General features: G+C 42.3%; 2 protein-coding genes and 2 long non-coding RNA genes across 5 annotated transcripts in view; 2 read left to right on the top strand and 2 right to left on the bottom strand.

Moving 5' to 3' along the window:
• Positions 1-10222, bottom strand: part of LOC110507593 (hypoxia-inducible factor 1-alpha-like) — a 30907-nt gene extending 20685 nt beyond the window's left edge. Inside the window, exons 1-2 of the mRNA XM_036964854.1 lie at positions 10050-10222; positions 3816-4003 (exon numbers count right to left, since the gene is read on the bottom strand). Of these exons, the coding sequence (XP_036820749.1) occupies positions 3816-4003; positions 10050-10081 (220 nt within the window). The 5' untranslated portion in view covers positions 10082-10222. The remainder of the gene's footprint in view (positions 1-3815; positions 4004-10049) is intronic.
• LOC110507594 lies at positions 9506-15960 on the top strand. 2 transcript variants are annotated; one of them, XR_002471149.2, is made up of 3 exons: positions 9506-9635; positions 14532-14571; positions 14774-15960. It is a non-coding gene; the product is annotated as an uncharacterized LOC110507594 (long non-coding RNA). The 2 variants fall into 2 exon arrangements; XR_005039968.1 differs by having other exon boundaries at positions 9513-9681.
• A 1564-nt stretch (positions 15961-17524) lies between these two features.
• Positions 17525-21378, top strand: LOC118944664. Its single transcript, XR_005039965.1, has 3 exons — positions 17525-17838; positions 17954-18038; positions 18171-21378. It is a non-coding gene; the product is annotated as an uncharacterized LOC118944664 (long non-coding RNA).
• A 104-nt stretch (positions 21379-21482) lies between these two features.
• LOC110507592 (WD repeat-containing protein 20) lies at positions 21483-27274 on the bottom strand. The gene is made up of 4 exons (XM_021587677.2): positions 26452-27274; positions 25726-25908; positions 23228-24604; positions 21483-23003 (listed from the first exon to the last, which is right to left on the bottom strand). Exons 1-4 carry the CDS (start codon positions 26920-26922, stop codon positions 22956-22958), a joined length of 2079 nt encoding a protein of 692 aa, XP_021443352.1. The 5' UTR covers positions 26923-27274; the 3' UTR covers positions 21483-22955.
• Between the last annotated feature and the right edge of the window lie 120 nt (positions 27275-27394).

Below are 27394 nucleotides of genomic sequence, written 5' to 3'. Positions count from 1 at the left end.
TGGCACCCCCATAGAGACTGCCAGAGGACCGGACAGCATGCCCTCCGATTTGACACACTGAACTCTGTCTGCAAAGTAATTGGTGAACCAGGCAAGGCAGTCATCCGAAAAACCGAGGCTACTGAGTCTGCCGATAAGAATACGGTGATTGACAGAGTCGAAAGCCTTGGCAAGGTCTATGAAGACGGCTGCACAGTACTGTCTTTTATCGATGGCGGTTATGATATCGTTTAGTACCTTGAGCGTGGCTGAGGTACACCCGTGACCGGCTCGGAAACCAGATTGCACAGCGGAGAAGGTACGGTGGGATTCAAGATGGTCAGTGATCTGTTTGTTGACTTGGCTTTCGAAGACCTTAGATAGGCAGGGCAGGATGGATATTGGTCTGTAACAGTTTGGGTCCAGGGTGTCGCCCCCTTTGAAGAGGGGGATGACTGCGGCAGCTTTCCAATCCTTGGGGATCTCAGACGATATGAAAGAGAGGTTGAACAGGCTGGTAATAGGGGTTGCGACAATGGCGGCGGATAGTTTCAGGAATAGAGGGTCCAGATTGTCAAGCCCAGCTGATTTGTACGGGTCCAGGTTTTGCAGCTCTTTCAGAACATCTGCTATCTGGATTTGGGTAAAGGAGAACCTGGAGAGGCTTGGGCGAGTAGCTGCGGGGGGGGGGGGGGGGGGAGCTGTTGGACGAGGTTGGAGTAGCCAGGCGGAAGGCATGGCCAGCCGTTGAGAAATGCTTGTTGAAGTTTTCGATAATCATGGATTTATCGGTGGTGACCGTGTTACCTAGCCTCAGTGCAGTGGGCAGCTGGGAGGAGGTGCTCTTGTTCTCCATGGACTTCACAGTGTCCCAGAACTTTTTGGAGTTGGAGCTACAAGATGCAAACTTCTGCCTGAAGAAGTTGGCTTTAGCTTTCCTGACTGACTGTGTGTATTGGTTCCTGACTTCCCTGAACAGTTGCATATCGCGGGGACTGTTCGATGTTAGTGCAGTCCGCCACAGGATGTTTTTGTGCTGGTCGAGGGCAGTCAGGTCTGGAGTGAACCAGGGGCTATATCTGTTCTTAGTTCTGCATTTTTTGAACGGAGCATGCTTATCTAAAATGGTGAGGAAGTTACTTTTAAAGAAAGACCAGGCATCCTCAACTGACGGGATGAGGTCAATGTCCTTCCAGGATACCCGGGCCAGGTCGATTAGAAAGGCCTGCTCACAGAAGTGTTTTAGGGAGCGTTTGACAGTGATGAGGGGTGGTCGTTTGACTGCGGCTCCATAGCGGATACAGGCAATGAGGCAGTGATCGCTGAGATCCTGGTTGAAGACAGCGGAGGTGTATTTGGAGGGCCAGTTGGTCAGGATGACGTCAATGAGGGTGCCCTTGTTTACAGAGTTAGGGTTGTACCTGGTGGGTTCCTTGATGATTTGAGTGAGATTGAGGGCATCTAGCTTAGATTGTAGGACTGCCGGGGTGTTAAGCATATCCCAGTTTAGGTCACCTAACAGAACAAACTCTGAAGCTAGATGGGGGGCGATCAATTCACAAATGGTGTCCAGGGCACAGCTGGGAGCTGAGGGGGGTCGGTAGCAGGCGGCAACAGTGAGAGACTTATTTCTGGAGAGAGTAATTTTCAAAATTAGTAGTTCGAACTGTTTGGGTATGGACCTGGAGAGTATGACATTACTTTGCAGGCTATCTCTGCAGTAGACTGCAACTCCTCCTCCTTTGGCAGTTCTATCTTGACGGAAGATGTTATAGTTGGGTATGGAAATCTCAGAATTTTTGGTGGCCTTCCTGAGCCAGGATTCAGACACGGCAAGGACATCAGGGTTAGCAGAGTGTGCTAGAGCAGTGAGTAAGACAAACTTAGGGAGGAGGCTTCTGATGTTGACATGCATGAAACCAAGGCTTTTTCGATCACAGAAGTCAACAAATGAGGGTGCCTGGGGACATGCAGGGCCTGGGTTTACCTCCACATCACCCGCGGAACAGAGAAGGAGTAGTATGAGGGTGCGGCTGAAGGCTATCAAAACTGGTCGCCTAGGGCGTTGGGGACAGAGAATAAGAGGAGCAGGTTTCTGGGCATGGTAGAATATATTCAGGGCATAATGCGCAAACAGGGGTATGGTGGGGTGCGGGTACAGCGGAGGTAAGCCCAGGCACTGGGTGATGATGAGAGAGGTTGTATCTCTGGACATGCTGGTTGTAATGGGTGAGGTCACCGCATGTGTGGGGGGTGGGACAAAGGAGGTAACAGGGGTATAAAGAGTGGAACTAGGGGCTCCATTGTAAACTAAAACAATGATAACTAACCTGCACAACAGTATACAAGGCATATTGACATTTGAGAAAGACATACAGCGAGGCATACAGTAATCACAGGTGTTGAATTGGGAGAGCTAGCTAAAACAGTAGGTGAGACAACAGCTAATCAGCTAGCACAACAACAGCAGGTAGAATGGCGATTGATTAGGCAGAGAGGGTCGGATTAACTACACACAGAGCCTAAGTGCGGCTGGGGCCGACAGATAAAACATAAACAAGCAGAATGGATTACCGTGATTAATGGACAGTCCAGCATGCATCAGCTATGTAGCCAAGTGATCAGTGTCCAAGGGGCAGCGGTGGATGGGGCAGGGAAGCTGGACTGGCGAGTGTTATCCAGGTTAGAAAACTAACAATGACCAAATAGCTTGTAGCCAGTTAGCTGGTTAGCTTCTGGAGGTTCTTGAGTGTGTTCTAAAAATGTAAAGATAATAGCGGTTCCGTATCACATTGGGTGAGGCAGGTTACCGGAAGGTATAAACAAATTAAAAATCGAAAAGGGGTAGAAAGTAAATATGGGTTCAGTGAGTGTTTGGGACGCGGCGATTCAGACGGTTAGCAGGCCTGTGCTAACAAGCTAACAGTTAGTAGACGGTGCTAAACACGGTAGCAGTTAGCGGACCGGGCTAAACAAGCTAGCAGTTAGCAGGCCGAATTTGCAAGCAAGGAGATAGCAAGGGCTAGAGAGTTAGCCTTTGGGGACGTCGCGATGGGGGTATCTGTTTATTCCTCTTCATGCAGTGACATCGATGGACCGGTCGTGGGTCTGGATATTGTAGCCCAGGAGCTCAAAATGTTCCGTTTGCGATGGGAATCCGGGGATGAAAAATAAAATAAAATAATAAATAGGTCCGTTATGCTCTGGTTAGAGTCGCGTTGTTCGAACTGGCGAGAGCTTTCCGAGCTAAAGGTTAGCTGATGACCGGTTAGCTGAAGACCGCTAGCAATGTTTTGCTGAAGCTGGTAGTTCGTTGGCTAGCTTCAGTTGAGGGGTTCCAAGGTCCGAAGTAAATATAAATACTTTAGGAAAAATAGCTACGTTGGGTGAGGCGGGTTGCAGGAGAGTATTTAGAAGAAGTTGAGGTTCAGCAAAAAGTTTTAAAGATATGTGAAGAAAAAAAAAACGAAAACAAACGATATATATATATACAAGGGACACAACACGACAATACGTCCTACTGCTACGCCATCTTGGATCAAGGTAACGAGTGGAGGACAGAGGAGCCTCAAAGAAGAAGTTACAGGTCTGTGAGAGCCAGAAATGTTGCTTGTTTGTAGGTGATCAAATACTTATTTTCCACCATAATTTGCAAATAAATTCATTAAAAATCCTACAGTGTGATTTTCAGGATTTTTTTTCTCATTTTGTCTGTCATAGTTGAAGTGTACCTATGATGAAAATTACAGGCCTCATCTTTTTAAGTGGGAGAACTTGCACAATTGGTGGCTGACTAAATACTTTTTTGCCCCACTAACTGGCCAATGGGAGCCCACCTGAGCGGAGGTGGTGCATGCGAAGGAAGCTGAGCGTCACCCTCATGATGGCGGCCTTGTCCAGGTCGGCGGAGACTCTGCGGGGGAGGGGCAGGGTGTGGGCCAACTTGTAGAACAGCTCCGTCTCCAGACTCCGCCTGCAGCGCGCCGCATCCCGGGAACGCACCTTCCGCTGATCCGTACTCGACCTGGATAGAGGGAAGAGGGAGAAGAAAAAAAATGGTGAGGAAGTGATAAGATAGGAAGAGAAGTAGAAGAACAGACCAAGGCATACTGAGGAGGTGTTCATTCAGGAAGATAAATCCTTTGAGATTTCTTGACATCCCTGCGCTCACAAATGTAATCGAATTTTCCGATGTGTGAAATTCTAACCAATCAAACGACTAAAACCCTTTAAAACAGATATCAATATATTTTTTCTGTGAAGTCAGTCATTGGGTCCACAATGCCAAACTAGATATTTAACATCCACTTCGTATCTACAGTGTAATATCCACTTCCTTCTCAGACACCAAACAAAATTCTAATTTCAAACATTGGTTTAATACTCTTCATTATCAAACTTCTGACCTTTTTACTCTCGCTATCACACCCCCATAACCCAATATGGAAATATTCAAACTCACACATACAGATGGAACAAAATGTATTTCCTAAATTGTTTCTGCTTTAATTCAGCATGTAGGGGCCACCATTTGTAGTTTACGTGTTCACCAAGTCACACTATGTCTGGGAGGGAGAAGGGAAACAATCCTACCTAAACCATAGCCCTCAAATCTCCTCTTACCTCCCTCCCCTGATTTCCTCCCTCGCTCCACAGGGACACAGGCAGGCTCTGTTAACCTGTTTATGGCATCTGACCCCAATCAACAGTCGGACCCCCACTTCCGCTTCTCCCTCATGTCCTCCATTGTCATTGCCCCCCCCCCCTCCCTGAACATTTTACAAAAACAAAAAAAAACATTACTGGAAGAACTGTGCAGATGCAAAGTTTGGTACCAGAGGTTTGGTAAAATCTCCCTTTTTATGTGACCACGTTTTTCAAAATAATTTGCTCCGAATTAAGATTCAAAAGGTGCAGAACTACAGTAAGTAAAGTGGATTTATACCCGGTAACAAATGCGGTAACGGAATTCCATCATGGGTCCCTGATCTGTACCACACAGAAATGCATAATTATGGATGCCATTCTCTTCATGGTGATGCATTCTAAATATGTACACAAAAAGGTAGAAATGTGCAATATCCTCCTTCGCATATTTGGGTATTATTCTACACACTGGCTATTATTTTAATGCCATCCGCTACCAAACAAATATGGTTGGTCCAGACCGGACAAAATCTTAACCAATCATAGAAGTCTCTGTTTCACAAGTTTGGACATCAAAGTACAGCTCAGTAGAATACAGTACAGTGTGGGACTGATTTCTTCATTCCGCTCCCGCTGCTTTTCCTTCCACGCCCGCCCACTCCCACTGATGTCTTGTCCGACTCCCACCTCCTCCCCAAGAACTGGTCCTGAACCCGACCACAGTCCCACAAAGTTATTTTAGGTGTATGAGGCAGCTTGATTAGCAGTCCTGGTCTTTAGTTTTGAACAGTTTGGGCTACAGATGAGCGGTTTTCTGCATTGTTGAGGTGCAACCAGGGACACAAACCATGCTCCGTTTGTTTCTATAGCAGAGGCTATGCCCAAAGCCATACATAAAGAAATAAATTACTTCGGCTAAGCCTAATCAGACTTTCCTGTGCTAATTGTTTTCAAAGACAAAGTAAAATAATCCAAATGACTCGTGATGTGTGTGCCCCTCAAATGATACATTTGTAACAACCTGAGCGCACTGGACCTGAAACGAGGGTACAGATGCAACCATGTGCCATTTAATGTATCTGACCGACACTAGTGCTCCCAAGTCAAAATTCCATGTGCATTCCACGTCTACAAATGAGTTTCTTAAAAAAAAAAGGTTAATCAAGATTAGGAAAAGTTTCATGGCACACTTAAGAGTTACTCAAGGCACACCAGCGGGCAGTGGAAAACCGGTTAGGAACCACCGGCCCATCATACTTAGGAAGTTAATTTCCATGGAAAAACAACCATGTGATTCTCCGCCCATGCATATAACCTACAGCAGGGCTTTCCAACCCCGTTCCTGGAGACCTACTGGAAGATAGGTTTTAGCTCCAACCCTAATCTAGCGCACCTGATCCTAATCAATAGCTGGTTGATAAACTGAATCAGGTTAGTTCCAACTGGGGTTAAATCCTACAGGAAGGTAGCTCTCCAGGAACAGGGTTGGAGAGGCCTGGCCTAGTTATTTAACTAAGAACATGCATGGGCACATTTGATCTTACACACCCAACACAAAAAAAGATGATGTAAGCAACTGAACATGAAGAATAATTATCCTATGAGAGTTTGTGAATAGTGCGACAGGTGCTTTAATACAATCGATTACACACAAAAAATGAAACAGAAAGACCAACCGTTCAAAATAATCTGCAGGACTAAAAAAATCTGATCATGCCAAAGTTGTCCGTCTGACCACCCGCTCCCAGCATGAAAGAAATGCTACCGAATGGCAATGCTCTCTGTAGGGACCCGCAGGTCCCGTGGGATTCAACGCTCTACAGTACAGCAGGGAACAGAACAGTAGAGGTCAGTTCAGTCAAGTAGAGTATAGTTCAGTAAAGTACATTAAAGTTCAGTACATTCGTGTACACAACTCTAGTGCACTCGTGTGCTGTACTGAACTCTACTATTCTTCCTTACTGTACAGTACTAAACTATACTTTTCTTGAATGTAATGTACTGTACCACACTGTGCACTACTGTACTGTCCAAACTTGTGAAACATAGACATATGATTGGTTCAGATTTGGTCAGGTCCAAATTTTAACCAATCACGGACTTCTAGATTTGGGGCAAATTAAAACCAGCCTTAATTTATCAACCGTGCGTAAATGTCTTACTAGGTTCTGGCGTACGTGAAGATTCTAAGATTTTCGTGTGCCACAAATTGGGATTTATCAAACTGTCATATGCAACATACACACGTTTTCATTGATAAATCAGAACCATATTATATTTGCGCTCTTGTGAACGAGCGTTACAACCCCCCCTGAAAAATACAACCCCCCCCCTGAATAATGCACCCCCCCATTCACCTTTTATGGTAAAGAAAATGCCCTCATTTGTTGTATGATTTGGAAATGTTTGAACTAGGCCATGTTACTTTCTAAAATAAAGCACAATGGCAAATTTGATTACATTTCTGTAGAGGTGTGGCCAGAATGTTTTAATATTTTAGTCACCTTTCCCAAACACACTGGCCACGCATTTTGCACGATTGATTGTTATTCAATTATTCAAACAATTTAAAAGTAAATGCTACAGCCCACACTATGCAAAATAACATTTTGTTTGTCAATAGATGATTTTGTTTCCATCTTCTGCCTTGGTATAGGCTATGTCACACTCGTATCTCACAGCAATACTGCAGCCGGCCCATACTGTCCCATAATGTACTTGTTGCTGTTGAAGTAACAGTTGTTGTGTTGAAGGGGTCAGAGTGCATTGCCTGCAAGGCCCCGACTGCTGATTGGTCAGTTCATTGGAGCCAGATCCTTTTAACCCCTGGGATCTTTATAGGTCAGTGGCTGGTATGCTGGGGTGGGGGAGGGGTATTTGAGTGAGATGGAGCCTTTCAGCCAGCCTGTTCGTCAGCTTTTTTTACATGATTAAAGAGTGCAAGATATTTTGTGAATCTGTCTTAAAACATAATTGTATTTGTAGGGGTTGAAAAAACATGAAGGAAAAAAAAGGTCTATCAAAGAATGTCATTTTGGCCATAAAAATACTGTCTTAAGTTACAGGAATGAAAAGATTTTATACAATTTGATATGAGATTTTTGACACCAAAAGAACACTTGGGCCTTGTTACAGTTAAACATTTATACAGACAGATTGTTATGAGATATCTGCTCCCTTTTCTGTGCACATGTTGACAAGATGTTGGGGAATCACTGAAGTGGAATATTGACCCACTGAGCTAGCCTTATGACTCAAACTGAATTTTTCCACTGCTCTATGTTCGCTGCATACTTCAATTTGAGACTACCATCATTGAAGTAATTTGTGGTGATGTCAAAAGGAGGGGTATTGTACAAAACAAAGTAATCAGCGATTGGATCATCTCTAACCAGAGTATCAAAGCCAATGACAATTTTTCCAAAATGACGCTTTATCCACGTGTGTTCTTGCTCTGGCCCAACCAATCGGTTTCTGGGACCAATCAGAATGGTTTGAATATTTTTGTGTTCTAGAAATCGCCAAGGGGGTACTCAGATCCAGACTCATTGCGGAGAAGAAACTAATGTCCATGGGTGTGGCGTAGCATTTGGCCGGAGCAAGGAGTTTGGGTAGCCAGGCAACCACTTAGCATTTCTGAATAGTCTCTTCATGTACAGCTCAATAAAGAAACAAGGCATTTTGTTATATTTCAATGTAATATTGGGATGTAAACTCAAACTTAAATACATTTAAATTTGTATTTGACATGGTATATGTGTCTTCAATTGAAGCCCATACTGTGTGAGATGTATACTTTTGAAAAGGTAAAGATTTGTTTAAGACCAAACACTGTGAACCTGTCTAAGCCCTCCGCAGAAACATGATGGAGTCCTATAAAAAGGTGTTTAGTTCAGGGATAGTTCAGTCAAAATGTATATTTGGGTCTAATTATCCTGACATTGAGTTGTGTCTGAAGGCCCATGGTGACTCTACAATCATCTATTTATTACTTCTGCTACAGCCAGCATGGCCAAATTTCATGAATGTAAACAGCCAAACTGATGTTAACAATGCTGCACTGCAAGCTGAAAATTCCCCCCAAAAAATATTGTTGTGGATTCTCGTCACCATGGGCTTTCAGTTCAGACAACTCAAGGTAAATCTACCCAAATGTAGATTTTGACTGAACTAAGGCCTCTCTCTTTAACCTTTTGATTTTTGAAAAAGATTTCTCTTCAATATATATAAAAAAAGTTAGCTTCCAAACGGTTCCAAAACCGTAGATCGCAAGCGAGGGGGATCAACATTTAGATGGAGCATTTGGGCAGCATCAGACCATTTCCCACACCCGGCATATAAGTAGCCTACATGGAATGAGCCAATGCAATGCAACCGGAGTCATGATAAGGGCAAGATTGATGATATTGAGGTGTGTGAATTGGGTAGACTCAAACCTATCCTGAATTATAGTTAATCCCTCAACCAAAACTATGTATCAAAATAAATACTTAAATATGCTCAACATGTTCTACAACAAATAAAATAAGGTTGTCTAGTAGTTGTTGGACTATTTACAAAGCCAATATCTAAATGCAGTGACAAATAGGTGTCATGGCCATTGGGGGGGCACAAGCCCCCACACAGTTGTCATCTGTAAAAATATATATATTATATATAAAGGATAATAACATTTGTCTGTAATACTACTAGCCATAGTTTTTATCAAGTTGGCTTTAGCTAGCCCAGATAGGTTCCTAATCTCCCAACTTCATAACTAGCTACCAAGAAGCCATTTCAGGCTATCAATCAAGTTAGAGTAGGTAGCTTGGCTGACTATCTTAGCTGGCATGTGTAAGGGACATCACGCTGCTTGCTTACCGAGTACCACTTCGGACCATACCTGGAGCGAGCTCAGATCCTCTGCCTTGCTAGCTAGCACAAGTAACCACTCTCCTGAAGAGTCTTACCAGTCAACGCCACATGAAAAGATAGCTGAAGCCTGAAGTGGGGATCCTTCAGGCTGAGGAGTAAGTTTCACACATCCCCATCAGCTACACATGCCTGTGCGGCAAGGTTGGTAGACTTCAGAAATGCAAGCAATAACTAAATGTACTGAATAAGACTTACATTCCTTACCCAGATGTTTGTCCCTAAATAGCAGGAAAAAGCAGTTCCTCCTCATGGACTTTGTGCCCTCTCAAATTTTGGGGGTACATGACGCCCCTGGGAGACAATACTTGAAAAATGGAATAAGTGAATTGTACTTAAAAAAAAAAAAAAATTAAGTGTTAAACATTTTGATATTTCGGATGTGTACATGGGTGCGCATGTCCAAGTTATTTTGGAGTCGGCAGACAATAGGCTACGAGAACACTTGGAATACGTCGTCGACAATGTCTAACTGAAAACATACATGTAGAACTCGTTTAAAAATGTCTTACCGTTTTCCAACAGGCTCTTCTTTCGTATCCATATTCAAATCGTAAACGTTAAATCTAACACTTCAGGTATTGTTTTATTCTATACTGACTGTTCTGTTCAACGCGAGAAAGATCTAACCACAACGCCTCGTACCGCCTGCCTTCCGCCTTTGCAGACATTATAGCCAATGAGAGGACAGATTCCCATATGAACAACAGGGCTGCGTTCAGTGCGAAACAAAAGTACGGCAACGTTCAATTAAAGGGAAATGGTGCTGTTCTAAACGACCATTTGAAAAACTGAGAGGGTTTGGGTTTAGAGAACGCTCCGCTTTCCTTTAAATACGTACGTTATTGCTTCAAGCAACGGAGCAAACGTACCTCAAAGTCTGTTTAAGAACGTTTTGAGCTAACGTACCGTTCGGTACAAACGGTCACGCAACGTAGCAAACGTTCAATCGACCTGAAGGCACCCAAGCACAATTTTGATCTATTGGGCTCGTTTGATATTGTAAGGCTGAAGCAACCGACTAGAATAAATTCGAGTGAAGTCGGGTGAGGTGCATTTGCGACAGCCTAAGTCGGACACTAATGTGGTTTTCCAACAGCAAGGCTCAGATCAGCATGGCAGGGTCATTATTAATGAAAGTTTGTCTTTATAATGTCGAAATGAATACGCCTCCAACCCCCATAGCACACACTCACAAACTTAAATCAAATGTGTGCACATTGTACATTCAATTAGTGACGGTCTCAAATATCACATTAATTTGTATACATCTACTGTGTACATGAACGGCAGGGCAGCTAAATTGGTTCCTGTTTCAGTAACGTCTTTGATCACGTTCGTGTAGGTCAGACAAAAACATCCTAATGATTGGTTGAACTTGTTAAAGAGCAACTGCAGAAACTAACAGTTGACTGTAGTCAAAACGTCATGAAATCGGATCACATGATTTATGTAAAGTGCATGCAGTCGACATGTAGTTGCAAGTCAGGCAATGTGTGTCCCCATAATGCAACACACATTGGAAGCCGGCGACTGACAAAGGTGATCAGTTTGAGCACGCCCATGATCCTTCCTATGGATGCGTTTCGCAAAATAAATGTCAGTGTGTTGCGTTATAGGAAGAAAACAAATCTGACTTGCATCTACATGTACACTACGTGAACTTTGCAAAAACATGTGATCAAAGGTCATGCATTTTTTTTATGTAGTCACCTTCAAGTCACTGCAGTTGCTTGTCACCGACTGCACCATGCAGTTAGCCTACCAAGTGGGAGGCACTATTCATTATGTTTTTTTTGTTTGACCCACGCAAATGGGACCAAAGACCTGACTGAAACAGGGACCACCTTTACCACGACTCATATGTAGGCTATACAGTGGATATGTACAATTTAATGTGAAATTTCAAGGCTCTCAGTCTCACTAATTGATAGTACAATGTACACATATATATGTAAAGTTTGTGAGTGTGTGATATGGGCGTGGGATATTGTCACGAGAATTTTCAATCCCAATGATAATAACTGACAATCAATAGCTCTGACCAATCCCCGAGACCTGTAAAACCATGGGTTTAATAATAATTAGTCAGACTCATCTTATGCAAAAAGAAAGTACAGTTTATTCACGAGACCGTTCTGAAGTCCATTATATATACAAAGACATTCATTTTATAGCTGCGCACATACTTCCACACAAACAGTAGATATCCCACGCACATACATACAAGTTCAAATCTTAAACTACGCCTTGCTCAGACAGTCTGTGTTTTTCCAATTATACAGATACATTGTTTAATCTGCAACATGTTTCATAATTTTCTGCAAGCCTAACAGTGTCTCCCCTCCAGGGGTGGAGACAGAATGTCCTGTAAGGAACACAGTAGTCCAGCTTGTCTGTTGATAGCTCCTCTTATCATTTGTTTCCCACTTGCACCCTGCTTACATACTAAAAAGGAACAAAAGGTCCTTGTTCTCATTCTGACTAAAACTACACACATCATCAGATTATAGTTTTATGATTCTAATACATTTCATACAATTATACGGTTTCAGGGTGGAATATTCTAATCATTACCTTTAAAGCATATAATTCCCTTATCAGATATATGTTTATTTCGACATTACAAATAACCTGTATAGACAATGGCAACACTGTCATGCTGCCTAGGAGCCTTGCTGTAGGGAAATGGCTATAGGACACTCCTGACCTGCAAACCGATATTTAATTTCAGAATTTGTCAAAATTAGGTTAGGGTCTAAGTCCCAACCTGGCCCTAATTTGAAAGCTTTTGGAAGCGCGATCCAAGTAGGAAGATAAACACACTAGTACAGCCTTTCTTAAAGTATGGGTCGCGACGTGTCAGAGTATAATTATTTCATTCATTACTGGAACTGATTTGGCCAGGTTCAGCTGCGTTCTCTTTTCAATGCACTCTCTGCCTAGCAGCCGTGTCTCTGCTCAGTTCCGCAGCTGCGCGAGTGGGAGGGTGTGAAAGCCCGTGTGCTTTCGCGGTTCATCGGATCTTTTTTTCTGTAGTTTTATTGAAGATCACTCCGCGACCCACATGCTGCAGCTTTGTCAGACACTGAGTTGTCATTCTCACTCGCCATCATCAAATGGATTTAAACTAGCCTCATACAGTGATGCGTTCTTGGTTTCATACAAACTTTGAGAAATATCGAGGGGCGCCCACAATGTGTTTTGTGCGGGGAAGTGCTTAGTAATGAGTCTCTCAAAACGGACATATTAAAACGACACGCACTGACCAAACATCCACAGCATGACTGCAAACCCAGGGAGTTATTTCAGAACACCTGCAAAAGTGGTTATGAACAACATCAATTGCCCAAAGTGTAATTCGTTTATCCTGACTTAAATGATCATCAGAGGGCACCCGTGCTTTACTCCCATCATTCTCCTGATCCTTAAACCAGAGCTCATATGAGGCTGATGTTTCTGTAGATTTATTTTTATTCTATTAGATATAGGAAATATAGTTTAACCAAAACATTAGATTGTGATTCTAAAGACAGGGCAGGTTGGAGTCCTCTTATCCACCGAGAGAAGTATGTTCTGTGAAATACTGTTTCCTCAATCGGATCCCTCGTTTCTTTAGTTGCTGCAATTATGTTCCTATTTATCATTTGAGAAGCCTTTGCTGCCAAACGGGAGGTCGCATCAATTGAACTGACTTCAACAAACGTAGAGTGGCTGCACGGGAAGGTGCAAGGTGATAAGTAGGTGTTCACGGGTTCACGGGTGTGGGTGGGTTCAGAAACTCAAAAAATGAGGGGTTCATCAGGAGTTCTAATTCCATAACGTTAGCTAGCTACTTTAGTTCAGAATAATTAATGTAAACGTTAGAAAGCCGGGGTTGACCGTTGTATGACCTACAGTAGCTAGTAGTAACGTTATGTCCTAACTAGGCAGAACTAGGTTTGTATTATTTAATGAACGACATTCTGCCCCATACATTTTATATATCGTTTCCATAAAGCCAACATGGCTTTACTGTCATGAACCCAAGTTTCCAATCTAGAGAAGTTCTCACTTTTGTGAGAATGAACTAGTTAGCTTCGTTGACGTTAGTTAGCTAACTAACTACTGTAATTAAGGATGGTGAGCTGTCACGACGAACTGAATCTGGCTTCATTGTTAATTTGTTAATCTTTCATGGAAGATTCGTTATCCATAAAATGAAGTGGCCAGAGAACAAACCCATTTTCACATTTAATTTAAATATTATTTTGAAATTATCAGTAAATGTAAAAACAAAAAAGAAATAGGCAACATAAAAGTATTTAACAAATTGAAAATTAATATTGATATGTAATACCTTTGTCTGTTAGGTTTATGTACTCTTGTTTGTGTATTTCAGTTTTTTTGTATTTGTGTGTTCATAAACATTTTTAAAATCATTTTAAAAAAACGAACTGAATCTGGCAATGGAGGGCTTCCTATATAGCCTGCTGGAGCATGAAATGCCATGAACTCACAAGGGGGCATAACATTACATGTACAATACTATCCCATTTTGGAAACGTTACATGTATGCTCCCTTGTGGAGGGAAATTAATAGCTTAGATGGTAGTTATGCATGGGATTCAAATGCATAATGTTATTAAGGAAATTAATAGCTTAGATGGTAGTTATACATGGGATTCAAATGCATAATGTTATTAATACAGTGACTAAACTACCTCTTGTACGGCATGCCCTTCAGAATCCAAACACAATATTGCCATGCAGCAAAGTGTTGCCTATAATCTTTCAAGTCTGCCTGATAAAATATTGAATAAAAGATAGCTTGAAATGTGATATTAGGCTTGTATGGCAGTACTTTGACTGTATGGCTAGTGCTTTCGCCAAAATGTTATTCTATTTTGCATTGAATTGTACGTCAATGCCATTTATCTCTCAATATTGATTTAATAGAAATGCTTGTAAGACTATTCTTTGACACATTTTCCCTTCCTTTGACATTGTTATAGGACAGAACATGGACCCAATGCAATTGCGATCAAGGAGAAGGTAAGGATTTTATAGGACAGCTGCATTTTGAAGTGTGAATTTAACCTACATAACAGTCAATACAAACTGAAATCGATTCAAATGGTACACCAAAGTGTCTTTGGTGAGTTGGTTTTGGTCATTTCATGGGTATTCCTTGTGGTACCTTTGCTTAGCCTAACTGGACTCCGGCATGAAACCTGATTCTGTTGTTTGTTTTCAGAAATGCCGAAGTATCTGGATGGTCAGTGGAGGATGTCTGCCAGTGGCTTCAGCAAAATCAGTTGGCGGACTACACCTCTCCATTCCAAAGTTTTACATTTAAATACATCAATTGCATGCAAGGTCCAACCAAAACCTGATTTCCGCTTTTAACCCAACTACCGTGTAGCTCTTGTAATGGGGGTGTTTTAACTGCCTTACTCAAGGACAGAACAACAGATTTTTTCACCTTGTCTGCTGGACAATTCGAATGCTTTAAATCCTAGGCTACCTGCCAGTCAAAATGCCTGCTTTGTATAACTGCCTAATATGGAACAAGCATTTTGTTTTTGCTCATAAAACAGATTTGCCACATTGGTCTGTATCACCAGAGTGAGCCAGGGTTCCTGTTAACATGTGGACTTGGAGGTTGCATGAAAACATGTAAATGCTTTGCGTCATATAGGACACATATATACAGAAAACACAATCATTTGCTGACATAGAGGCCTTATGGTTCTGTAATCCCTGTGCCTGACTACATTAAGGAAAATATGAACGACGATTACTCTGATATCGTGTGGGCACCTGCAACTAATGTTATTGTGTCCATGGACTTCAAAACTGAAGACTTGGTTAGATGCCTTAAGAGAAACCTCTTCCTTTCTATGTTGGAGATCAGAGAGAAGCATTGTGTTCCTGGGACTGTGCAGAGCAGTATAGTGGAGGATCTTCATTCTCTATTTGATTAATGAATGTCCCACTACAGCGATGCCTTGAAATTCCATCTTCAAAACATTCACATCAATATAGATGAGGACAATAACTTGTGTGAGCTTTTAAACCAGATAAAGGTTTTTGAAGAGTGATGCATGAGAAGTATCAACACAGAGTACTGGAGCAATAATGCTGTAAAGAAATGGGAATGGTTAGACTGAGTGAGATACATCTGAGTGGTGAAGAACAGGACAGAGGCAGTTTTCAATACATCCCACTACCTTACCTTTTGAAGAAGGTGGCACAAAATGAAGATGTTTGGGCGAGCTTAAATAGAGAAGAAGAACATGCCAATGATAAAATCTTGAGTGATTTCACAGATGAGGGATTTTTCAAGAGCAATCCCTTGCTCACGCAAAAACAAACAATGTGGCCTCATTTTTATATAGATGAATTTGAGGTTGTCAATCCACTTAAATCAATAAAAGGAAAACAATATTTCAGCTGTGTACAGTTGAAGTCGGAAGTTTACATACACCTTAGTTTTCAACAATTCCTGACATTTAATCCTAGTAAAAATACCCTGTTTTAGGTCAGTTACGATCACCAATTTATTTTCAGAATGTGAAATGTTAGAATAATAGTTGAGAGAATGATTTATTTCAACTATTTCATCACATTCTCAGTGGGTCCGAAGTTTACATACACTCAATTAGTATTTGGTAGCATTGCTTTTAAATTGTTTAACTTGGGTCAAACGTTTCGGGTAGCCAACCACAAGCTTGCCACAATAAGTTGGGTGGATTTTGGCCCATTCCTCCTGACAGAGCTGGTGTAACTGAGTCAGGTTTGTAGGCCTCCTTGCTCGCATGCTCTTTTTAAGTTCTGCCCACACATTTTCTATGTGATTGAGGTCAGGGCTTTGTAATGGCCACTCCAATACCTTGACTTTGTTGTCCTTAAGCCATTTTGCCACAACTTTGGAAGTATGCTTGGAGTCATTGTCCATTTGGAAGACCCATATGCGACCAAGCTTTAACTTCCTGACTGATGTCTTGAGATGTTGCTTCAATATATCCACATAATTTTCCTACCTCATGATGCCATCTATTTTGTGAAGTGCACCAGTCCCTCCTGCAGCAAAGCACCCCCACAACATGATGCTGCCACCCCTGTGCTTCACGGTTGGGATGGTGTTCTTCGGCTTGCAAGCTCCCCCCTTTTTCCTCCAAACATAACGATGGTCATTATGGCCAAACAGTTCTATTTTTGTTTCGTCAGACCAGAGGATATTTCTCCAAAAAGTACGATCTTTGTCACCATGTGCAGTTGCAAACCGTAGTCTGGCTTCTTTATGGTAGTTTTAGAGCAGTGGCTTCTTTCTTGCTGAGCAGCCTTTTCAGGTTATGTCGATATAGGACTCGTTTTACTGTTTATAGATACTTTTGTACCTGTTTCCTCCAGCATTTTCACAATGTTCTTTGCTGTTGTTCTGGGATTGATTTGCACTTTTTGTACCAAAGTACGTTGTCTCCTTCCTGAGCGGTATGACGGCTGCGTGGTCCCATAGTTTTAATACTTGCGCACTATTGTTTGTACAGATGAATGTGGTACTTTAGGCGTCTGGAAATTGCTCCCAAGGATGAACCAGACTTGTGAAGGTCTACAATTTTTTGATGAGGTCTAGGCTGATATCTTTTGACTTTCCCATGATGTCAAGCAAAGAGGCACTGAGTTTGATGGTAGGCCTTAAAATACATGCACAGGTTCACCTCCAATTGACTCAAATTATGTCAATTAGCCTATCAGAAGCTTCTAAAGCCATGGCATCATTTTCTGAAATTTTCCAAGCTGTTTAAATGCACAGTCAACGTAGTGTATGTAAACTTCTGACCCACAGGAATTGTGATACAGTGAATTATAAGTGAAATAATCTGTCTGTAAACAATTGTTGGAAAAATGACTTGTGTCATGCACAAAGTAGATGTCCTAACCGACTTGCCAAAACTATAGTTTGTTAACAAGAAATGTGTGGAGTGGTTGAAAAACTAGTTTTAATGACTCCAACCTAAGTGTTTCAAAGAGAGCCTTAATGAGTTTCCTGCACTGCTTCACTGCAGCATTGTGAGTTAGCTCACACATTTGCTATTTATTAAGTATGTGAATTAAGTTAAACCTCCAGAAATACAATGTGTAAAAATTATGTTTTCAGATCTTCTCAGAAATTAAGCAAGAACATGGAAATAGGCAAAAGGATAATTCAAGGACTAGTGGCAAAATGATAGCAGAGGTAGAGAGGCGAGGCAGGGGTGAGGACATCATCCTGCTATTTCGACAGTCCCTGAAGGACAATACAGAAGAGGCACACAGGTATTTGCTCTTATTCCTTCCCTTTCTGTAATGTAGCCTATACATAGTACATTAAAAATGTGTGTTTTGTTATATAATTAGCAAGTGTAGTAAGACCATTGCTTTACTTTACTAGGACTCGACACCATAGCAGCAATCCTGCTCTTGCCCTACCTTTTTAATGAGGACCCGAGTGGCCTTTACAGTATATCCGTGACAAGGTATGCCTATAAACAAATAATCTTTCTTCATAAACATAAGTGTGCATGCTTATATGAAACTACAGCTGAACATTTGTTATGTTCTTTGTTAATTGTATGTGTATTAATCTTTTCTTACTTTTGTTGACAAAGGCGGAAATCCATTTCACCATAAGAGTGAAATCCCGCTGGCCTTTGATGGGGACAACATGCACGCCCTACAGGACATCCCCATGGGACTTGGGGACTTTTTTTTCAGTTAAATTTCCCTAAAATGTCAGAAAAACACTTATGTTTTAAGTTACTATGTTCTGGGGATAAGAGAAGTTGGGGTGAAGTTACCAGGGCGGTCATGAAGATGGCAAACTTCCTAACATAACTAAGAAGTTGTTGGGCAAGTGATTTTTGGACACACACACTAAAGCAAAAAATGTACAATCTGTACTTGGTGTCAAGTCCACAACAAGTTTAAGAAACCCTGCACTAGTACACTACAGAGTACATGTAATATCTGCAGAATTATAATGTAATTACTAGGTGTTACACTTCATTTTAACTAGCTAAATCATGTGTATCTTGAGGGGTGCATAATTGTTATTCAATACTCCAGAAAATATGAGGGCAGAGCAAGCAGAGGAAAGTATGAATTTCAGCTTTTTCTCTGTGAGAATCTCTGGGACCAAAGTAGTTAAGGATTTAGTTAAGGTTAGAGTTAAGGGTCAGTTTTAGATTTAGATTTCGGTTAGTCATGTTGCAGGTCAGCAGTATCCTTATAGTCTCTCTGTTGGTGTAGGTAAACCGTGCCCCTCCCCGACTTCACTCGTCGACTTTCGTCTACAATCGGTTGCGTTAAAGCCTTACTTACACCCGATGTGTTTATTGATCACTCTTTGGAAATCATCCTCAAGAGTTTCGTCAGCAACACGTGACCACGTAGGGCCCTGCGAGTTGGCAGGGGGTGAGGGGCTGGTTCGTGATTCACAATACAAAAACACCCTAATGATTGGTTGACAAATAGTGCCTCCCACTTGCCAGGCGATGGCTGCATGATCATTTGTCAATTTATTGTGCCGTGGAATCTACGTGAAAAGTATACTGGATTTGAAAAAAGTAATCAACTGTTGTTTTGGGGGTTACATTTCAGTCACATGATGATGTCATCATGGTAACCAATGTTCAATATAGACACATTTTGTATAACATATGTTGAATTTGTATCTTTGAAACAATGTCAGATCTTCAATGTAATATCAACAATAAGAAAAAAAACTATAGGCTGGGCAGCACCTACTATAGTTATTTCTTCAGTCGCCCATACAGGGTTTTAACCAAGCTTTGGTATTTGTCATTGACTATTACCAATGTGCTATCGTGAGAATGATTGTTGAAAAATCTCCACTTAATAGATTCACTGTTGCTATCGAAGTCATTCCAAAGGGTAGGATCAACATAGCAAATGAAATGTAACCATCCTTTATCAATCATGTATAATCAATGATACTATTTATACCTATATAGCATTTGGAAAGTCATCAAAAGCTATTGTTTAAAATTAGCCCAGGATTCAACTAAAAATAGACGATACATATAAGCCTAGAGTTTCAAGCTTTGGTTGATTTCAAATGGAATCTACAAGTTATGTTGGATTCACATCTACATCTCAACCAAAAATAAAAGTTAAAAAATATGATTAAATCAAATCAAACTGTATTTAAATGCATTTTAAGTTTGAAATGATTTAGTCCTATTCCTCAACTTAGATTTTTGGTTGAAATGGAGACGTGAATCCAACGTATAATTAAAGCCAGACTCAGTGGCACAGATGTCGCTATCCAAGCAGAAGATTCTTCTTCTTCAAATGTTTATATTTGGTTTCGTTGACAACCAAACACAAGTTAATAACTTTTGAGATAATGTAAATAGCCTATTAACTTGTCGACAAGTTTAAACATTATATGTTGGATACAAGTCTCCATCTCAACCAAAAATAAAAGTTAAAGAATAGGAATAAGCCAGTGCTTCAGATGGAACTCTCCTTTAAATGTTGATTTGTTTTGTCAACCAAACACAATTCTATATGACTTTTGTAAGACAGTAAATAGCCTAATGTTAAGGCTTTCTTACAAACAAATAAAACTTTATTTATTCAAACTTAAAATAAGGAACCCATCCATGGACACATTGAGGTTACTGTAACAATACATTTATTTTATTTAAATCATAGAAAGCGTGCATGTTCAGGGTCGCAGGTCTGTGGAAATCTTCACAATTGCTATAATAATCTGCACAGAATCTCAAACGGCATTGATCACTAGCACCATGTACTTTAATGTCATCTCAACTAATTGCAATCCAGGTTATTTGGTTGTGCTATTAGATCAAGAACAGTGATTAAACAGTCAGTTGTACTTAAATAAACATTTTAGACATTGACTTTCCATTAGTTGTGCTTTTAGATGGTTGAAAGCAGAGTGATAACGCATTGGGAATTCAACAAACTTTTTGCTGTCTTTTTGAGTGGGTGAAAATAGGTTGGAATATGATCGATCAACGTTTCTACCAAATATTACCCAATTCAGTGTTGTGTGTTCTTTAAGTTATTACCCAATTCTCCACATTGAAATGTGTGCCCAGTGCGAATGTTTTCATCTTATTAGGCTACTTCAGAAGTCTCCTGTAGGCTACTTGCACACGTTCGCCCACTCCAATATAATTCCAGCTTTCAAACTGATGAATGGAAAGAGATATCCGCTACAAAACACCTAAAGGTTTAATAACATTCGGATATTGTCAAGCCAAGCCTTCGATACTTGGTACAAGGTAGGGAAGGATGTATTTTGTCTTTGTCGAGATTGACATACAGTAGTCTATTTGATTGTGGTGTTGTAAACGCAAACCATGATTTTGAAGCGCCCAAAGTCGGTAATCGGTATGCAGGACTATACTTTGCATATTGATTGTTTGGTGCACTGGCGCAGAAACCTGTTGGCGAAAAATGTGTTCGTTATAGCCCAGTGAAATAAAACTCTCAGTGCCGTCTACACTTACAAGAAAACTCAAACATATATGTTACATTATTGCTCTTTCTTTAAATGTAATATTTCCCTACCAGATACCATTCTCCGGCATGTTTTTAACTCAATTTGTCATGAAAACCAGTCTCTCATGCAAGATTTAGCAAATACATTGAGTAGCTGGCCAGCACAAGTGAAATGTTCTGGGTGCCGGAGATGATGAAAATCACAACAGGGTTTCAATGTTCAAGAAACATAAATCTTCACATTTATCAAAGTCATGGAAAATAAAACTTTAAACTTTGGTAACAAGTGAATAGATCTTGGATGACAAGATAAACCTCTTTTGTGATAATTTACCTGGAGTATTTATAACAACAAACTGAATTAGATTCAGATAATCCTATTGCAAATCAATACGATGGAGATAGCCTGAGAATAACAGGTAGCATTTGGGTTTAGAATTTTATTAACAGAACTCCATATACAAACTTGATACTGTGATATCATTTGCCACTAACTTCATCACCTCAGGCATATGTATAATGCACACTGAATTAAACATTACATGCTATGGTTTGCTGTAAACGGTCAAAAAGAGAAACAAATGGAATGGATTTTCTTCCCTTGGCATAAAATGGTTAGTTCCCATTGTCTTGCAGTATTGAACAAGGCATTCAGTCAGTTGGTAGTCTTCAGTGTACATTAAATGATTTGAGTCTTGGTTTTAGTGTCACCTTTTGCTATTTCACAACTGTTATTAGGACATACACTAATAAGATGGTAGGCCCTTGAACTTGCCAGGGTAAACATTTCTGTTACCAAGTGTTCTTAACTGGCCAGATCTTAAAAACACAGTCACTTCTTCTCCACACATTTTTGTTGTTGTTGGTCCACCACCATTTCTAGTCTGGTGTTATCACACTAGTAGGTTTGACTCATTTGTTGTCGCATGCCTTTCAGCATACCGAACCTCAAAACCCACACAAAATAATTTCTAGGTAAAACAATGGTTTGATGCAAGGCCCACAGGTTGGTAGAATATCATGGATATCACATACAGAGAATCCACAAATAATACAGTCCAGTTAGAATCAGTAGCTTGAAATAACTTGAAATAAATTAACATAACACAAAAGAGAAATCACAACAAGACAAACTGCCTCTAGTTTCCTTCTGTGGGCTAAAATTCTGACTGTCGAATGTGCAAAATCTTGCAAGAGGCATTGCAGGTGTGAGTGGAATGGAGCCTATTTGAAGCTACACTGATTGTAAGCATACTTGTGTACAGTGTGTCACTCTGTGCTGTCATGTTAGGAACAAGAATACCTGGGAGCAGACAGTCTCAGCTGAAGAGTGCAGTAGCAGCCATAGGAAGATTGCTCTCTGTACTGCACAAGGGTCAAGTCTTTGATGCCGAAGACCCTAAATGCGTCCATCTTTATTGACAAACCAAACCAGTTTGCGTCAAGGGACACGACAAATCAAGGACCTCTATCACACAAAAACACTACATCTTCAGGTCCCTAACTGCAGACATTCAATGTTAACTGTGTCGCTATGTACAATATAGGATCTACATATTGTGATATTATTTTATTGTTTTCACTCGCTTGAGTCATTATTTCAATACTCTTTATCCTCTGAATTTATAGAGTATTTGTATAATTATTTACAATATAAATTACTTAAGTCTTGTGATAAGGTAAAATAAATAAATAAAATGACTGACTTTTGTAGTGTTAGCAGGGTGGAGAGGAGTCTGCCTTCTCTATGCTTCTGGGAAAAGAGGGACGGTCCACATTTTGCTTTGTAGTCTTTCTAAAGAGAAGTGGTGAAAGGCAAGGGGGTACATCAGGGGTGCAATACTGTGATGATCGGGTGCAGATGGGGGGGAGGAGGGAGTGCAAAGTTCCACTTCCAGCTATACTACCGTGCCACTGGGAGAGTTCCCGTTCTGTGCTGTCAAGTTCTGGAGGAGGGGACAGGCAGCGTCAAGGAGGGGAAAGAGAGAGAGAAAGGAAGAAAGTTTAGACTCATGGCAAGTAATCCATAAATACTCAAGAGCAGAAGTCCTTTCAAATAACTTGGAGTGTAAACTGCTACACTAAAAGCTGATAGGACAGCCTACAGAGCATTATTCATTGATAGATGTTTCGCTGCCATAACGTCACGCACGCTGGGCGCAGGACTCACCACTTTACCAGGCCGTGCCCAGGTGCAGATGAGGCCCTCCTGGCACGCGGTGATGATGCAGTCGTCCATGAATACCAGCACGGTCAGTCTCTCGTGGGCGATCTTCTTACACACCAGGGGCTCCAGCAGGGGCACCTCGTGCATCCGCGGACACAGGGTGGTGCCCAGGACCTTGGCGGCGTCTAGGCGACTGCTGCGTGGCGCTACGTTGATCTTGTCGTTGCTCTTGCTGATGTTTCCCAGGCTATGGTAGCGCTTGTGCTCCTTCTCCCCGCCCACCCCACTCCCTCCAGACTTGTCTGACTTCCGCTCCTGCAGAGAGAGCGTGGCGAAGCGGCCGATACTGAAGGGGGTGGCGTTGCCCCCTCCGCTCCCTCCCCCGCCCTCTGTTGTGCTCTGGCCCTTAGAGACATTGGCCACGGCGGGGTGCGGGAGGGAGTTGGAGCGCGACAGGGAGCGGGGGAGTGGCAGGGGCATGGTGGGGGGCTGGTGGGGGTTAGTGGTGGGGTGGTGGTGGCCCTCTACCCCGCCTACGACCCCTCCACTCCCTCCGCCTGTAGTGTTGTTGATGGTGCCGCTGACAGAGGAGGGGATGGTGGGACCGAAGGTGTTGGTGAGGGCACGGGACAAAGGCAGCCGCGGGTACAGCACGTCATCCGTCAGATCCCACAGGCAGAACTGGGTGTCCTGGCCCACCGAGCCGAAGCGGTAGGTGACGGAGGGCGAGCCGCCCTTGGAGCTGTGGCGGGAGAGGCGTGACAGCGTGCTGCTGGTGCGCACGCGGCCAAAGTGCAGTGGCCCCTGCTGTAGGTCCTCCTCGCTGCCACTCAGCTCCATGGGCTCCTCGTCCCCCAGGCTGGTGGTGAAGGGGTCAAAGGCCACCACATTCACCCAGGACTTATGGCCGTGTCCCCGGGCCACCACACGGCTCTCCGTAAACGACCACACCGTCACCAGGTCGTCCTCTCCGCCCGTGGCCAGGTATTTGCCATCGGGGCTCCAGGAGACGCACAGCAGGCCACCGAAGTAGCTCTTCATCACGCCCTGCAGCTCCATGGAGTCAAAGTGGAAGACACGCAGGCAGCCGTCCTGGCCCACGCACGCCACATGCACGCCGTCCGGCGAGAAGGCAAACTCATTAAGGCCTCCGTTTCCTACGGCCCAGCGCAGCAGCGGGTTTCGGGGCGTCTTCGTCTTGCAGGCGTAGACGGCAAAGCCTTCGCCCTGGCGGAGCAGGGAATACTGCGGGGCGGCGGTGCCACACGGGTGCTCCACGTTGTAGAGGTAGAGGTGACCACTGGCGTATGAGGCCAGGAACAGATTCTCTGACTTGGGCAGCCATTTCAGACAGGTTACCTTGGACTTGTCTATCATCCTCTGAAAGGTGACATGGGGTGTGAGGAGAATAAGATTTTTATGTTAGCAACACGGGAACATGAGACACGCTTATATGCTATTTTCAGCGACAATGGTAGGAGATGTATCTGAAAGAGAATGGCAACTGTCACAACAACTAACTAATATTTGAACTGTTAGTGGTTCTATGTCCTCCTAAAGTGCTTTTAGTCCAGGACTAGGTTTAATATGTGTCTGAAAAACCAGACCTACAGTGCACTCAGTATTTGGACAGTGAAGCTTTAAGCTCTACACTCCAAAAGTTGGATTTGATATGAAAATGTTGGTATATCTGCTGGTATATCTGAGCTCTGTGACAGAGGTAGAACAGCAGAGGGAGTGGATTTAGATCCAGTGCTCCGGAGGAGGTTCATTGACTTAGAGGAGAAACCAAGCAAAGGCAAAGAAAAGTACACTTGATCATTATCACACTCCAGCTTCTGAATTTAATTAAAGGCCCAGTGCAGCCAAAAATCTGTTTTTCATGTGTTTAATATCATATTTTACAACAGCTGATAAAACATTTTATCAATGTAAAAAATCCTGATAGTTGCTAGTTTAAAATACAATCTACAGACCTTCTAATCAGCAGGTTTGCATGTGCGGTAGTTTCAGTTTTCCATGGTGACATCAGCATTCACTAAATTGGTTAGTAGGCCAATAACAGAGAGTTCCAAACCTCTCTGTCAATAACTACTGGTTTTCAAATTTACCCTCTCCACTCAGTCCCCTCCCAGACAGTCCTAGCAAAATTCTTGCTTGAGAATTTGTTGTTGTTTCTACCCATTTTAATGGAAAGCTATTACAGTAAGGTACTTAATTGTTACTCAGAAATGTTATATTCATATAAAAATGGCTACATTGGACCTTTAAGAACATTATTCTCCAAAAAGGCAGGCAATACTTCAAAAGAGCTCTTAAAAAAGTATTTTCAGTGTTCCAAATATTCCTATGAAATAAAGCAAATGGCAACACAGACATAGGCTATAGCTCAACCCCCCCCCCCCCCCCCCCCCCAACACAGACATAGGCTATAGCTCGCTCCCCCCCAGACAAGAAGACAGAGACAGGCGGACGAACAGACAAACCCACAACGCACACACCTCCTCATTGAAGAGCTTGCTTGTCTCCTTCTTAATGGGGTCCAGGTATTGAACCTGGCCTGCTGAAAAGCCCACAATGAGGGCCACACTGTCTGCTGTGGCAGAGTACTGGTTGAAGTCATGGCAGGTGGGCTGGGTGCCCTTGTAGATACGCTTGTCTATGGGTTTACTGAGGTCCACAGCCTACACAGAGGGGAAGAGAGTTAGGAGCAAGCAGCTTTTAGAAAGAACAAGTGACAGTAAAGGTCATTCAAAAGAGCCTTTGCAAAAATGTTTCCGTGTTTATGTTCTATTTCAGTGATTGTCCCCTTTGTGGAAGTTCAATTTGGTGCATGTTAAAAATACATTTGAATATGGCAGAATAGAGGAAATACGTGTTTTATATTGAGATTATTCCCCATTCAGTCATTTTTGGAATTCAAAACCACGATTGAGTGGTGTAAAACCGGATGCAAACGTTTGCTGTCACAAAAATGACACGCTACTTGTAACATCACTGCAGCTACATTCTTGAAACTGTATTTCTGAAATGTTGCAACAGTGTTGCATTCCAGCCACACCGTCTACACGCCTTTACTCGCATGCAACATTTTCTGTGGTCTACTGATGCTTAGCAAGACAATAATGAATGCACGATGATTCGATTTCCTCAAACGAACGTGGCTAACGTTAGCTAATAATCAATCTCAGTCGTCAATTAATTGCAAGCTCCGTTATTCAACTTACTTTCTTTATATTTGTGTAGGTGTAGAAATAAAGCTCTCTTCCGATGTTAAAACACACTCTCTCGGATTCTTCGCTCGGGTCCTCCGGCTGAAGCTTCACCATGGAGACCCTGACAGGAGGGAGGAATCCCGCCGGAGAGGAGTTGGCTGCGGCATTGCTGGAGGCAGCTCCGGGCCCCTGCACCACACCTACACCACCACCGGGTATCGAACCCGGTCCACCCCCGGGGCCCACCGTGGTACCTGCGGACAAACCCCGAGGTAGTCCGCCTCGTTGTTGTGAATCCGAGAGGGTCAGTAGTTTGTAAAAACCCTCTCTAGTCCTGAACTGGGATTTAATCTCATTGATATCCTTCAGAGCGCCTCCATCACCGGCCATTTTTAGAAGCCTACAAACAAGCCACACAGGAAACTGAAATTTTGACCTGGAAATAATACTCGAAACTACAATGAAAATGGGAGCGACTGGCATAGTTAGTGAGCCTGTAGATCCAATAAATTAATGGGTCATCAAGCACATTTCTTTTAAAGACTACTATTCAGTGAGCAAGCCGAGAGACCCTCTTCAAATGTCAGAAATCATTGGTCATGGTAGCCTAGTTATTACAGCCAACGAAGCACAGGTAGCGCGCACCCCCTCGAATAGTGCGAGTGGTGCTGCCATACATCTGTAATGAGGAGCTGCAGCTAGACTACTGATGTTTAGAATGAGGTGATTTAAAGTTTTGCTATTCATCCCTCTGGCTGACCATCATGAACTAGCAAATCATATTCGACTTGTGTTAAAACCACATCAGTTTGCAGCAACCTCCTGATATGATTAAAACAGCCCTCCTTTCCTGTTATCAGGACAATTCACTAATTGAAGGCTTCATTGCAGTCTGTGCAGACCTCAGAGAAGTGGGAGCTCCATTCAGAATAGTGTCTATGGGCAATTCAACTTT

The sequence above is a fragment of the Oncorhynchus mykiss genome, chromosome 27 (genome assembly GCF_013265735.2).
Source record: "Oncorhynchus mykiss isolate Arlee chromosome 27, USDA_OmykA_1.1, whole genome shotgun sequence".
NCBI lineage: Eukaryota > Metazoa > Chordata > Actinopteri > Salmoniformes > Salmonidae > Oncorhynchus > Oncorhynchus mykiss.
The sequence above is the reverse complement of the archived record's forward strand: the minus strand, read 5'-3'. Positions and strand labels throughout refer to the sequence as shown.

Bases quoted from the DNA above. Each gene is read 5' to 3' on its own strand.
- LOC110507592 (XM_021587677.2), bottom strand. From the start codon at position 26,922: ATGCCAGTCGCTCCCATTTTCATTGTAGTTTCGAGTATTATTTCCAGG. The intron at 25,909-26,451 runs GTAAGTTGAATA...CCCTCTGTGTAG, and splicing joins CCTACACAAATATAAAGAAA to GCTGTGGACCTCAGTAAACC. The intron at 24,605-25,725 runs GTGTGTGCGTTG...GTCACCTTTCAG, and splicing joins GCAAGCTCTTCAATGAGGAG to AGGATGATAGACAAGTCCAA.